Source organism: Phalacrocorax carbo, chromosome 12, assembly GCF_963921805.1.
Source record: "Phalacrocorax carbo chromosome 12, bPhaCar2.1, whole genome shotgun sequence".
In the NCBI taxonomy this organism is placed as follows: Eukaryota; Metazoa; Chordata; class Aves; order Suliformes; family Phalacrocoracidae; genus Phalacrocorax; species Phalacrocorax carbo.
Genome location: NC_087524.1, coordinates 5,766,518 through 5,780,211, shown reverse-complemented (window position 1 = coordinate 5,780,211; position 13,694 = coordinate 5,766,518). Strand labels below are relative to the sequence as shown.

Below are 13,694 nucleotides of genomic sequence, written 5' to 3'. Positions count from 1 at the left end.
TTAAAAGGGCTGGAAAATGGAAAGATTTCCATTAGTTTGAGACTTCAATCTGGCCAAGTCCAGTAAAAAAACCAAAAATAGTCTGTATCTGACAGGTGGAGATGGCTGAGTGACCTCAATTCTGCTCTCACTGAACAGGTGCCCCCAACACAATTGATGGTATCAAGAGTGGCCAAGGAATCGTGAATATCAAACCACTTCCAGAGAAAGAAATAGTTTTTCCAGACTTGAGACATAGTGGTAAATTAGTTTAGGAAAGCATATGTTGCTTCAGGTGATCCATTTGTTCCTCCTCGTGGGTTAAATAATGTCAATGTTTTCAGCTCTGTTAATCTCTTTTGAACACTACCTTTTAAAAAGCAAAAAAAAAGTCTCAAGCTGTGTTCAGTACCTGGAGGGAAGTCAAGGTTGAGTTTGGCTGGTGGAACTGAATATATCTAATAAATCCTTAGTGTCTGGCTATGGCAAGAGTTCCGCTAAGCAGTGAGCAATATAGAGAAAGCTGCTCATGTTTCATTGGTTTGTTTTCTTGTCCTTTGTTTTTGTTTTGAGTGTTGTCTTAATCCGTAGCATTAAAAGTAAGTATGTTATAATAGAGCATAACTACTGATGGATTTTCTGAAAGTATATTTTAAGCAAATATTTATTTATTTATTAATCTCTCCGTACAGGTGTTAGTGTATTTAAGAAGTACAAATTGGGATACTCGTATTGCAGCTGGCCAGGCTGTTGAAGCAATAGTGAAAAATGTACCTGAGTGGAATCCAACTCCAAGATCAAAACAAGGTGCTGCTTAAATGAATTATGTAGAATTTATTATCTGATGCAAACTCACTGCGGTATGAGACTTTTCAAGGCAACTGTGTAATTCTTTTTTTATGAGCATAGACTTTTTATATGCATGAACTGTAGTAAACCTCATTGGCTTTAGATGTTCATATTCAATTACAAAAATGTGCCTGACCTTTGCTTCTAAGATTCCTGTGCTTGTGCTCTGTACCCTCACAAAAATTTACTTTTATAAATAAAAGGAATAATAACGAGTAAAATGGAAAAAGTTTTAACGAAGCAACTTTGTAATGATATTTTGCAGACACTTTCTTCTCTGTTCCCTTGCTCAAAGCACCTTTCTGAGGGAGGCAAAATGGCAGCTTGCGAAGTCTATTCTGTTTGTACTCACTTCGCATCTGAAATTGTCATGTTAGGGATGTTAGAGTTGCTTTTATTGTCAACTTATGATCCTATTGTCAGTGACTTTGTCTAAACCCCTTGGCACTGTCTATGTTCACAACCTTATGTGGCACAGGTTCCAGAAATTCACTAGCTGTTTAAAAAAAACCCACAAAACAACAACAAAACTGTATCTCTTGAGGTGATCTCATATCTGTTTCATTCAGTGGCTCCTGGTTCTTCTTATAGATTCTTATAGAATCATTAAGGTTGGAAAAGTCCCTTAAGATCATCAAGTCCAACCGCTAACCTAGCACTGCCAAGTCCACCACTAAACCATATCCTCAAGCACCACATTTACCCTTCTTTTGAATACCTCCAGGGATGGAGACTCCACCACCTCCCTGGGCAGCCTGTTCCAATGCCTGACAACCCTTTTGGTGAAGTTTTTCCTAATATCCAACATAAACTTCCCCTGGCGCAGCTTGAGGCCATTTCCTCTTGTCCTATCGCTTGTTACTAGGGAAAAGAGACAAACCCCTGCCTCGCTACAACCTCCTTTCAGGTAGTTGTAGAGAGTGATAAGGTCTCCCCTCAGCCTCCTCTCCTCCAGACTAAACAACCCCAGCTCCTGCAGCCGTTCCTCATAAGACTTGTTCTCCAGACCCTTCACCAGCTTTGTTGCCCTTCTCTGGACACGCTCCAGCACCTCGGTGTCCTTGTACTGAGGGGCCCAAAACTGAACACAGGATTCAAGGTGCAGCCTCACCAGTGCCGAGTACAGGGGCACTATCACCTCCCTGGTCCTGCTGGCCACACTATTGCTGATACAAGCCAGGATGCCATTGGCCTTCTTGGCTGCCTGAGCACACTGCTGGCTCATGTTCAGGCAGCTGTCAATCAACACCCCCAGGTCCTTTTCTTCCATGCAGCTCTGCAGCCACTCCTCCCCAAGCCTGTAGCGTTGCACAGGGTTGTTGTGACCGAAGTGCAGGACCTGGCACTTAGTAATAGGCACTTGCTTCTATAGGCATGTGTTATAGAATTTGACAAACAAGTTCTGCATTTGTTTTATCTACTGCCTTTATGATTTTTCTGAACCCGTCATATTTGCTTTCCTCCAAAAATTTTCTTCCCTCTGGATTGAAGAGTTGCAGTCTCTTCAGTCTTTTCTCACAAGACAGCTGCTTTGTCTTTTAGATAACTTTTTGTCCTTCACTGTGCTTTTTCTTACTCATGTCCTCCTTGAGATGCACAGGCTTGCACACAGTACACCTACATCTTTAGAGTACTGATATTTATACATAGTGGCAAAATTATATACTTTGTTTTGAATTGTCCTTCTTGATGATGCCCAGTACTTAGCTGCCTGTTTTGGCTGTCACTGCCTGATAAGATTGTGAATACAGAAAACTCTCAGAAGTGCTTCCAAGATCTTTATTGAATGTTAACTGTCAGTTCTCAATTTAGTGTTTGTAGGCATGGTTTAGGTTATTGATTTTGTACCGTATCTGCCTCTTTGCCCTTTAGTCTGAGAGTCCTCCTTGGATTCCTTAGTGCCACTGTAACTTCTGGTTACCCAAAGGATCTTAGTGTCATCTACACACTTGGAAAAGAGTGTGCAGTGAAATCTCCTTCCCGTTGCTAAAGGCTGATAGAATAGGCTGCAACACTGATCCCTGAAGGACTCCAAAGATAACTTTTATCTGTCTTTAACCAGCTTTCAGTCTGTAAAAGAATGTTTTCCTCCATTCTGTGGTAGCTTAGTTCCCTCAATTTTTTATATGAAACTTTGCCAAAAACTTTTGAATCTATTATGTCCACTGGATCCCCTCTATCCACTTGTTGGAGCTCTTTAAGGACTTTGATAATCAGGTTAATGAGAGGGTTTTTTTCAGGAGCCATTCTGACTTTCCCAGTAAATCACGATTATCCATATCCTTAACTTTATTTATAGACTCTATTACACTTATTTCCGTCTTACAAAGGATAGAAGTTAATTTCTCTAGAAATTAACTGGTAATTCCAAGAATTACTTATAGCACTCCTTTTGTACATGGAAGTTGGGCAACCTGTCAGTCTTCGAGTACAGCAGCTGTTTCGAATGATGGGTTACATGCATTGTCCAGTTCTTGCATATCTGCCTATCAGATCTGAAATTGAAAAGGTAATTACATGTGTTTGAGAAAAAGGTACCATTTAACAGGGCTAACTGGCTAGGCAGACATTTGTTATTTCAATTAAATTGTTTGATGTAGTAGTTGTACACATGTTTTACAGTGGTCTGTTCCATTTAGGATCCTAGGATTGTTCTAAATCACTTCTCTTTTTGTATATGTGTAATGAAATGTTAACTTTTCCTTCAGGTTTGAAGAAATGTAGGTGGTGGTTATTTTGTACAGTGTTTTGTGTGCACTTAGACTTATTCTAGTGTAAATGTACAAGCTTTCATAAATAAGTGTGTGAGATGAAATACACCAGACTAAATGCTGTATTTCTTGTAGGCAACAATTGTATTTATACTGTTGGTTGTAATTCAGGATGTGAGTGTGCTGGATTATGTAGGAATGGCCAGTCTTTTTGGATACTAAGGTGCATGTGACTAGGAGCCACAAAAAAAACCTAATCTTTGAGTGTTGAGAGGAAGCAATACTTTAGAAGTGAATTAATGACCGGGAAATAAGACACCTTGTGAGGAACAGATCTCCTCTGTATCAGTATAGAACTGCACTGTATCTGCAGCTGGATTTGAGAAGAGCTGATAATTAGTCTTCAGCAGCTCTTGGTAGCTGACTTTTTCCCATACCTGTTAAGACTACTCTCCAGCTTCCATACCAGGGATGCTTGGCTGTTAGTCATATGATATAGTGTTGGCATGATACTTGTTTGAACTATTTGTGAGCCGTATGCAGTTCAAACTGCAAGCTGGTCGTATGTGTACAGAGAAGACCTAGCGGCATGACAGCGTCCAAGATTTTAAAAAGCTAAATTTGTCAAGGGAAAAACATTACAATTTTTTTCTACTCAATTAATTATGTTAAATAAGCTTTTTCAGTCTGTCTTTGTGAAATTGAGCCATTACACTTTGTGAATCAAAATACTGTATGTCTGATGATTCCTTTGGAGGAGAGAAACTATTTCTTCCTCTTTCTCTTGCTTAATCTTCTGCCAGGACTTTGAACAAAAGTTTCACTGTGTTGTCCTTAATATTGTTTTCAATGTCCTATCTAGAACCAGGCTCAGAAAGTCCTATGGAAGATTCACCTTCAACAGATCGGTTACGTTTTGACAGATTTGATATATGTCGGTTGTTAAAACATGGTGCATCTCTTCTTGGATCTGCTGGTGCAGAATTTGAAGTCCAAGATGATAAATCAGGTATATCTTTAGGTTTTACTTACAGACAAGAAAACGTACTGATTTGAAAAAGTTTGTTGTGGCAGTATTATGAGTCTAGTCATCCATGGTTTCTCAGAATGCTAGGACATTACGGAAGAAAATATTCCCCAACATAACTGGTTTGTATCAAGTTAAATGTGGGTTTTTTTAGGGTGTGCATATTGTTTGGTTGGTTGGTTTTTTCTCTTATCAGAATTAGTACGTGTACAGAGGGGAAGAAGAGAGTGGAAACCTGAAAGAGGGAGCAGAAAAAGCAATATTGAAAGCTTCTGTAGAATTTCTTTTTTTTAAGACATGCAGGAGCTATCACCACTTACTCTTCATTTAAACAGTGTTCTCAAATAAATAGTAGGATGTGGCTTATTTAAAAGCTTGAAGGTTTCGAAAATAGAAAGATTGCATGAAAAATACTGTGATAAAACTGTCAAAGTTGGAAGGTCAAATATCAGTGCCTGCATGATGTCTTTTGTTTCAAGTGATTTGACTGATACCTTTCTGCAACTTTTTTAGCTGAGAGAGTTGGTTTATGTCAGTGTAATGGCATAGCATTATTTTAATATAAGTTGGGGTTTTTTTGCTATTACTGTACTTTCCTGCTCCAATTCCAGTCTATCTTCCAGCTTCTGCACCAAATGAAACGATGCTATAGATAAGAATCTGCTCTGACTGCATAGCCATAATTCACTTGTTCCCTGTGTGTGATGCGTTCTATGCAGTGTACACAGAAGATCACTAGCTCAGCAAGGAACAGAACCCATGGCTCCTGACACTTAGGCAGCATCCTGTCTGTTAAGCCTCACTGCTATTTTATAGCTTGCCATCTTTTATGCTAGGTTAATAAGGTGTTGTACAAGTTCATTCTCTTCTAATGAAACCCTACCTGTTCAGAAATCAAATAGATGGAATAGGACACTTCAGTTTGTAGAAGTCTGCTATTTATCCCAGTGTTGGATGATTGCACGTAAATAACTATGAATGAAAATTAATAAAACATAGTATCCAAAAATAAGAAAATGAAACTAAAAATAGCTTTAGTTGATGCTTTTTTTAACTGGTGGGAAAATGCAAAGGCTGCCTTCTCTTCTGCATTTTGTAGCAGTTTTCTTTTTCAAGTAAGTAGCCAATATGAATGGATATAAAGTAAGTTAGAGAATCTTTGGAATTAGCAGTCTTTGACACTTTTTCCTAAGATGAACTTGTGAAATGAAAAACATCTGTGGGAATGGAAGTTGTTTGTATTTCTCTGCATGTCAGTTAAAATACAATTTTAAAAAAACGGTTATTGGTATAGGTATAATTGACTACCAACTACTATTCAACCTGGTGTATACCCCAAAATTCTGTCAATATTGGTCACTTACAAGTTTATGTGCAGATAAAACTAAAACACCCAATCTCCTGACGGATTTCCATAGTGCACATGTGAAGAGTGTGAAGTCTGACAGCCCTATGAGTTTTGGTTTACTTGAAGGGTTAATTCTACTCAGGCACTAAACCAGAATATTTTTTATGTAAATGCGGGTGCTCCCAAAATCTAGGTGTTCAGTAATTAATGTTGAAGCTTCACAACATTCTTGAAGTAGCTTCTATTAACTTCCTAAAGGAGCCTTGCTTGACACATGAAGCTTGAGGGATAAGATTGTTACCAGACTTCAGCACCCTAGGAAAATCATGCCTATGCTTCAGTCTACATTGCCATCAGGAGTTAGTTTGGGCAGAAGGAAGACGCCTGGGTCTAATGGATTTTACAAGGATGTATGCTTCTGAAGAAAACAAGTTCAGGTTCAGCCTATCTTAGTACAGGATATTGGATTGAATATCATATGAGGCATTTTACTGCTGGTTGTTATTTCTTAAGTGGTCTGTGTTTTTAGGAGGAAAAGAAACCTCTTTTAAAAAAAAAATCAAACACACACACAAAAAACAACCAACTAACACAAAAACAGAACACCCAACCAACCAAACCCCCACCCCACCAAAACCCAGACCGCAAAAGTCCACAGATCCCACAAGGACACATGCGCTCGATGAAAAAGTGCTAGTTCTTGAATCAGTTGCTGAATTTATTTTTTTTATGTGTGTGGATTTGCTCCTTTGAAAGTGCACTTTCCTAAAAATCGGGGGAAAGGTTGTTTTCTTTACTTCTGTAGATCAAGCGTAATTTAATGAATTTAATGGGAGGTATTTTCTGCTTAAAACTTGATGACAGTTTAAGTACTAGTGTAGCTTCAGCAGCAGAAAAGGTGTTCATAGGAATCGGTGTGATTTGGTTTAAAATATGGTATTGATGTATTAGCCAAGTACAACTTAATTGTGTAACTTTTGGCTTTCTTATGTTATTTCGTTCAGCAAATCTTCAATAATACACCTGGTTGGAAATCTGACACATCTTCCCTTTTTAAAAAATTTTTTGTTTAAGGTGAAATTGATCCTAAAGAGAGGATAGCACGACAGAGGAAGCTGTTACAAAAGAAACTTGGCTTAGATATGGGTGCTGCAATTGGGATGAATACTGAAGATCTGTTCAATGATGAAGATCTGGACTATTCACCTTCCTCAGTTTCACTAGCAAACAAACAACCTGTAGGTAAAACCTTGGGCTGTTTGACTCCAAGGAATAATACAGTGGGTTTACTTTATTTCATAGAATCATTTAGTTTGGAAAAGACCTTTAAGATCATCGAGTCCAACTGTAAACCTAGCATTGCCAAGTCCACCAAATTTATGCTTCTGCAGTTGTAGTCTTTGTATTTAAAGTATGATGATCAACATCTAATACGGTATGCTTTGGCTTCCTGAATTTTTACACCGCGTAGTTGCTTGTTAGTGTTATTTGATGTCAAACTTCTGCTTTGAGTTTGAAATGATGGAGGGTTGGGGAAGTTGAGAGCAATGTGGGTTTGAGGATTTTTCAGCAACTTCATTGTAAGAAGAATTGACAATGAATGACTTCTCTTTCAGACTCTTCAGGCTGCTGAGTTAATTGACTCAGAATTTCGAGCTGGTATGAGCAGTAGACAAAAGAATAAAGCGAAAAGAATGGCTAAGCTGTTTGCAAAGCAACGATCCAGAGATGCAGTGGAAGCTAATGAGAAGAGGTATAATAGTGAACTGGTTTGCTTTTATTTCAGTTAAGCAGGCATTGTGATTTGATTTATCTGTTGAAAAACTTCCTACATTCTTTGCATCTTAATCTTTTATGTGCCAATTGTGTTGATGGTAAAACACTTGTGTGCAGTGCTTCTTCCAGTAGAGCTTTCTTAAGGACCTTGCTTCAGATGGATCTTGAAATAATGGGATGCTGTGGTCAAAATTTGTGGTTTGTCCTTGTTGTTAAATATGGTTTAAGAATAGCACATGAAAATGTGGGATTTAAGAACATAAACAGTAACTAAAATTTTAAGATACACCTTTCTGATGTATGCTGTGTTCCTCACTGTAATTTATAGGGATGTATTACTGTACTGACAGTGTTTATAACAAGCAGTCAACAAAATTCTTTCCTTGATTTTTATGTAAGAATTTGTGTATTTCTTGGAAAAGGCTGCGAAGGATTGCCAATTTGGGATAGCATTCTGCTATTCCTCACTGAATTTTTTTCACATGTAAAATCACCTACTTTGAATATTTCAGTATTAAACCTCTGTTTTGCATTCTTGCCACATTTCATTGTATCTGAGACCTAAGCTGTAGAAGGAATTACTTCCCCTAAAGCATATTTTTCAGTTCATAAACTTATACTTGTTCCTCCTCAGCAATGATAGTACTGATGGGGAACCAGAAGAAAAGAGAAGAAAAGTTGCAAATGTTGTCATCAACCAGCCTGCCACAGACTCAAAAACATTAGTAGAAAATTCTCCAGAAGAGGTATGATGCATTGTTCCGCTGTTAGCGGGAATGATCATTCAGTTTTTTAACAGAGTGACGTAAAACAAAACTCCTTTATACTCTCAAATTCTTTAGTCATTTTAACATTAAGAGAAATGGAGCAGAGTGCCATTGCCAGCTTATTTTTATATGCAATGAAGCAAATGGGCTTCAAGTTCAAACTGTTTATAGCATTGAGGAAGAAAACATGTTTAATTGGTAGCAGTTTGTGACCCAAATTAACCTGAGTAGGTAGATTACAGGTGTCAGACCTGGGTATTAGACTGTAAAACTGTGCTAAACACTTAGATGACAGGATTACGCTGAGCCATAAATAATTTGATCTAAATGTTCACGTACACTTTATTTAACCTTTGCCTTACTTTAATTTGGCTTAATTTAGAATTAAGTTCTATCTTTAGTAGCTGAAGATTTAAACAATTTCCTTAGTCTTAGAGAAACTTGCATTTGTTTCAGTAGACTGAAAAGGTGAAAAAAATGGGAGAAATACTATAAAAGAATACAAATGGTACTTAGAATTTATTTGAAGATACTTGATCTTGATTGGACGCTATTCTACAAGATGATTTTTCCAAACGTAGCTTAGTAATTAAATTCTTATTTGCAAAACTAATTGGAAAATTAATTTGGGAGATTAATAATAACTGCTGGCTGAATAGCTGCTGGTTGCTACCCTTTCAAATGCTTTGTGTTTGTGATGGTGTGAAATTACTAATGTTATTGTCATAACTTCTTTTCCACACCCCTGTCAGTTTCCTTGTAGGAATTTTTGGAATAGTGGATATGCTTCTGGTTTTCAAAAATGCAGAATGTGTTTTGGGAGGAGTGGTGTTTATTACTGGATTAATTGACCCAGTTTGATTGTAGTGTAATTTCAAACTGAGACTTGCCTATTATGTTCTTTAAAGGCAAAGTTCATAAATTTAAAGAATCACTGGGCAGGATAAGAAACTTTGCTTAATTTTCCACCTTAGCATGGTTCCTAAAGGGAGGCTGAATTCCACAACATAGGCATTAATTACCATGGAGAAGAGGTTACGCTACGGACAGACAAACTTCGTAAGCTCTTTGAAAGATCCTGTGCTAATCAGCAAAGTTTGTGAAATGTGGAAGAAGGTGGTTGGTTTGTTTGTTGTTTTTTTTTCCCAATTCTGTCCAATAACAAAGAAAAATACTTCAGCTTTTGGAAGTCTAAGTGGCATACAATATAAGTGTTTGCCTAATCCCTTTCTCTTTTAATCTCATACTTAATTTTTTTATAAATTTAGGCAAATGAATGGCCTCTGGAAAGCTTTTGTGAAGAGGTGTGCAATGATCTCTTTAACCCTTCTTGGGAGGTAAGACGTGCAATATGTAAGGTGTAACTATAGATTAAAAAAAAGCTTCAATAGAAGCACAGAAATTATATGCTTAGGATTTAAAAGCATTTTGCTAGGTATGAAAAATTACAGAAATCGTAAATACAGATTACATGGCCAAGACAAATCTGCTTTTAGAGAACTTGTGTTTAAGACTCATTTAAAGGGGAAATGAAAACAGATGTGTAATGCATACTTAACTGGAGAGTGGGAAAGAGATGGAAAGCAGTGATTATAAATGAGAATTTTGGAAGTACTGACATTCAAGCAAAATAAAAGCATATGAATCGATGTTCAAAAAGATCAGGCAGTTAAAACAGGCTGGGATTCCTCAAGTTTGAGGAATATTGTGTGAGTCTGTTGTTGGCAACAGTGGCATGTTTGTCTAATGCTAAGCTAGTAGAAAAGGGAGGGTAATCAATCCTTTGGTAACAGGGGTAGGCTACCAATCATTAGTTGTTCTCTTCATTTATAAAAAGGAACTTCTAACTTTTTTAGAATGCTAGTAAATACAAACTACAAAAACTATATATTTGATTGCCTAGATGACTTATTTTCAGGATTCAAAACCTGTTCTGCTCACCCTTTTATTCAATCCTTATACCGTTTTCCATAAACTTTGTTATCAGTGCCAAGCAAAAAATATGAAGTAGCTGACAATGGTCTCTCTTCTTTGAGCAGAAGATGGAAATAACTGTTGTCAACTAACTTCAGTTTTTTAATAAAAAAGGTTTTTTTTAAGATTGAATGTTAACACCAACTGTAACATACTTGGGTATATCTGTAGCACCGTTTCAGTGACAGCAAGTTGTCTATGCCCATACTGACCTCAAACTTGGGAACACAGAGAGAGATCATATGCAGCCAGGATACTTGTTTTGGGCCCAGAAAAAGGATAATTGTATTTGTGTAGCACATCACTGCACCTCGGCTAACAAGCTTCAACTTATTTGAAAGCAGGCTGTTTGCAGTTGAAGCCAAAGTCCGCTTGTCTTGTGGAATGCAGACATTTCTTATAGCTTTCTTAGTACATTTGATATAGGGTGCACACATCTTGACTAAGGAAGTAGATAATACAGAATCATTATTATGGTACGTTCTGGATGAAAAACAGGTTAAATTACCTCAAAACACACGTTTATAAAATGGCCCTCTGCTATCTTGCAATGTCTAGAGGTAGCCTGGATGATTCTTCCTTGCCTATCTTAAAGGCAACTGAAGTCAGGCAAGATGAATCCTACTACTGAAAGGTATTTCCTTAATACATTTGTCTTTCTTGCTCTTGCTTTGTGTTTGCAGAAGCTGAGAAGTTAACCAGCAAAGTCTTCCTCTTTTGACTCGTAAAAACTAGTTCATAAGCAATCTTGGACCAAATAAACAAATGGTTGATATACTATGAACAACTAGGATTTCAAGACTAAGTGCTCTGGCTGTTTTTATTGGCCTGCTTATAGCTTTTACCAACAACCACTGAGCTGTACCGACAGGGATGTATATGCTTGTGTTCCATCTAAGATTCTGATTAAGGGAGGACCTACTAACTACTCAGTTCTAGCTGTTACTATCATGAAACAAAATACAGTAACTTTCTGATAGCAATAAGCATGTATATGAAAGGCCCTTCAAAAAAACTCTGCTCTAACCTATGAAAACCTGCTTCAAAACTTTGCTTTTGCAACTATCTGAGGCTTTTCTTGATTAGCCAATTACTAGTCCGGTTATGTATCAAAAATACCAGAAACAGGTGTGTCTGTAGCAGATCTTTCTCCTGGTATTCTGTCATTTCCAGAACTCTTCCTAGTGTGTTTGGCTGCTCATGTTTGGTGGGAACATAAAAATAGCTATAATTTGCTTTCCCATATCGCTTGTTCACTTATTTTTTTTAATATTTAGCAAGGCAGGTTTGTAAGCTATGCAGAATAGTAATTCTCAGAAATTTGTTTTGCAGACCCCAAAATATTGACTGGGGATCCAAACTCTGTTTAAGAAATATAAATACTTATTGAGAAATTTTAAATATAATATAAAAAGAAATATAAAGTGTTTAAGAAATATGAAAACATTGCTTTTCTTTAACTTATAAGCTTACTAAAACCAGAATATCTTCTAGTTACTCTTTCTCTGAAAACTAGTGTCTTATAGTGAGGTAAAACTGTCTTTGGCTACATTGCTGCAGATATAATAATATTCTCTGCATTAAAAAACAGAAGCAATTCTTAATTGCTCTGTCCATAAGTTGGCAAATACCTAGGGAAAAACGGGTTGGGTTTGGACAGATTAGTGTTTAAATATATGATTTCATCAAATAAAACAGTACCCTTTCCCTCAAGTCGGAGTAGCACTAACTCTGCAGCACTTGAAACATCTCTGTTAAGAATAAAGTAGTATTGTTTCAGTTACCCAGTGTGGTTTTTATCTTCTGTTCCTAAATATTTAACAACTGACTTTTTATTTCACTTCTCTAGGTTCGACATGGTGCAGGTACTGGACTGAGAGAGATACTTAAAGCTCATGGTAAAAGTGGTGGTAAAATGGGAGATAGCTCTTTAGAAGAGGTAAGTGTCTATCATGTAGACTTAACATGTTACTTAAGTGAAGTTTAGAAAACCGGCTTCTTAAAATACTTCAGTTTGCAGGAGGTGGGTGATCTAGGGGAATGTAAACCATGAGATTTGTCTGCTCAGAATAATCTTGATGAAATCACCGTATGCACTGATGAAATGTTGATTTTTTTTTAAATGCCTGTGGAAAAAAATACTGCTGTATCAGTAGCCATTAATATGTAGACTGTGTATAAAGTTATTAAACAGTAGCTTCCATACTAAAAAATGCTGGTTTCAGGTCATGTTAAGGGTATGCTGAAACAGAATGACAAGTTGATTATGTAACTCCAGTGAAGTGTCTCAGACCATCTAATTCTATTCCCTTAAATAATGAGTCTATTGATCCGCTTGCTTTGTTATTATGAGAAAAAGTATTTCGATAGTCTGTTTAAAAGGAAAACACTTTTTAAAAATATCCCGACAGTAATAACTTGTTTACTAATAGTGAATCTCATCCATATTCATACTGACTTCCCTGCTGTAAAAGCAGCTGGGAGAGCTTGTCGTTTAGGCAGTGTTGAAGAATGAGAATATACATTTATCAAATGTAAATCAAGCCGCTTCTGCATACTTTGCATGTAGGGAAAACAAAAGTTGCTATCTCTCCTTGCTTCCTTGTGGAGCAGTATCTATTCCATGGAGATAGAAGGGTAATAATAACACATCCTGCAATGATAAGATACTTTAAACAGTTTCTTAACTCTTTATGGAAAGAGTGTGGGTACTCCAGGCTAGCTTCAAAGGCTGCTGTGTATGCTATATGCAGGCTATAATTCTGTGTCATATATGGGACTATGAAATCCATAATATGATGAAATCCATAATATGATGAAAGTTTCTTCATTAAAATGATAGTTTTCAAGGGAAGTGGTGATCTAGTAGGCAAACAGTGGAGATGAGAAAGGTGATGCCTCAGCAGTTGCTTTTATGGGGCTTCTGCTCTGAGATTGTTACAGAGCTATTGGGTCTCTAACAGAGGCCAGAGCTTCAAGACAAGCTTGGTCTAAATTGCTTCGTTAAATCTGGAGGAAGCATGGCTGAAGAGCAAGTTCCTTTCACTGTCTCCCCCACAGTGAAGTACTGCTTCATGGTGTATGTTTATTTGTAAATATTCTTCAAACACATAATTGATTTGCCATGGACGTGTTGATGTTGGTCAGTATAGATTATCTGAATGACCTAACCTTTGTGTGCTGTGTAGGGATAAAATTATCTGTGTGCCTTACAAGGTGCTCTTTAGCCTTTCAATAAAGGTACTATGTTTTTTTTTAAAAAA

General features: G+C 37.1%; 1 protein-coding gene across 1 annotated transcript in view; it reads left to right on the top strand.

Moving 5' to 3' along the window:
* Positions 1-13,694, top strand: part of BTAF1 (B-TFIID TATA-box binding protein associated factor 1) — a 48,899-nt gene that overhangs the window by 11,075 nt on the left and 24,130 nt on the right. Inside the window, exons 3-9 of the mRNA XM_064463848.1 lie at positions 672-786; positions 4,402-4,548; positions 6,989-7,152; positions 7,531-7,667; positions 8,325-8,436; positions 9,726-9,794; positions 12,281-12,370. Coding sequence (XP_064319918.1) covers positions 672-786; positions 4,402-4,548; positions 6,989-7,152; positions 7,531-7,667; positions 8,325-8,436; positions 9,726-9,794; positions 12,281-12,370 — 834 coding nt within the window. The remainder of the gene's footprint in view (positions 1-671; positions 787-4,401; positions 4,549-6,988; positions 7,153-7,530; positions 7,668-8,324; positions 8,437-9,725; positions 9,795-12,280; positions 12,371-13,694) is intronic.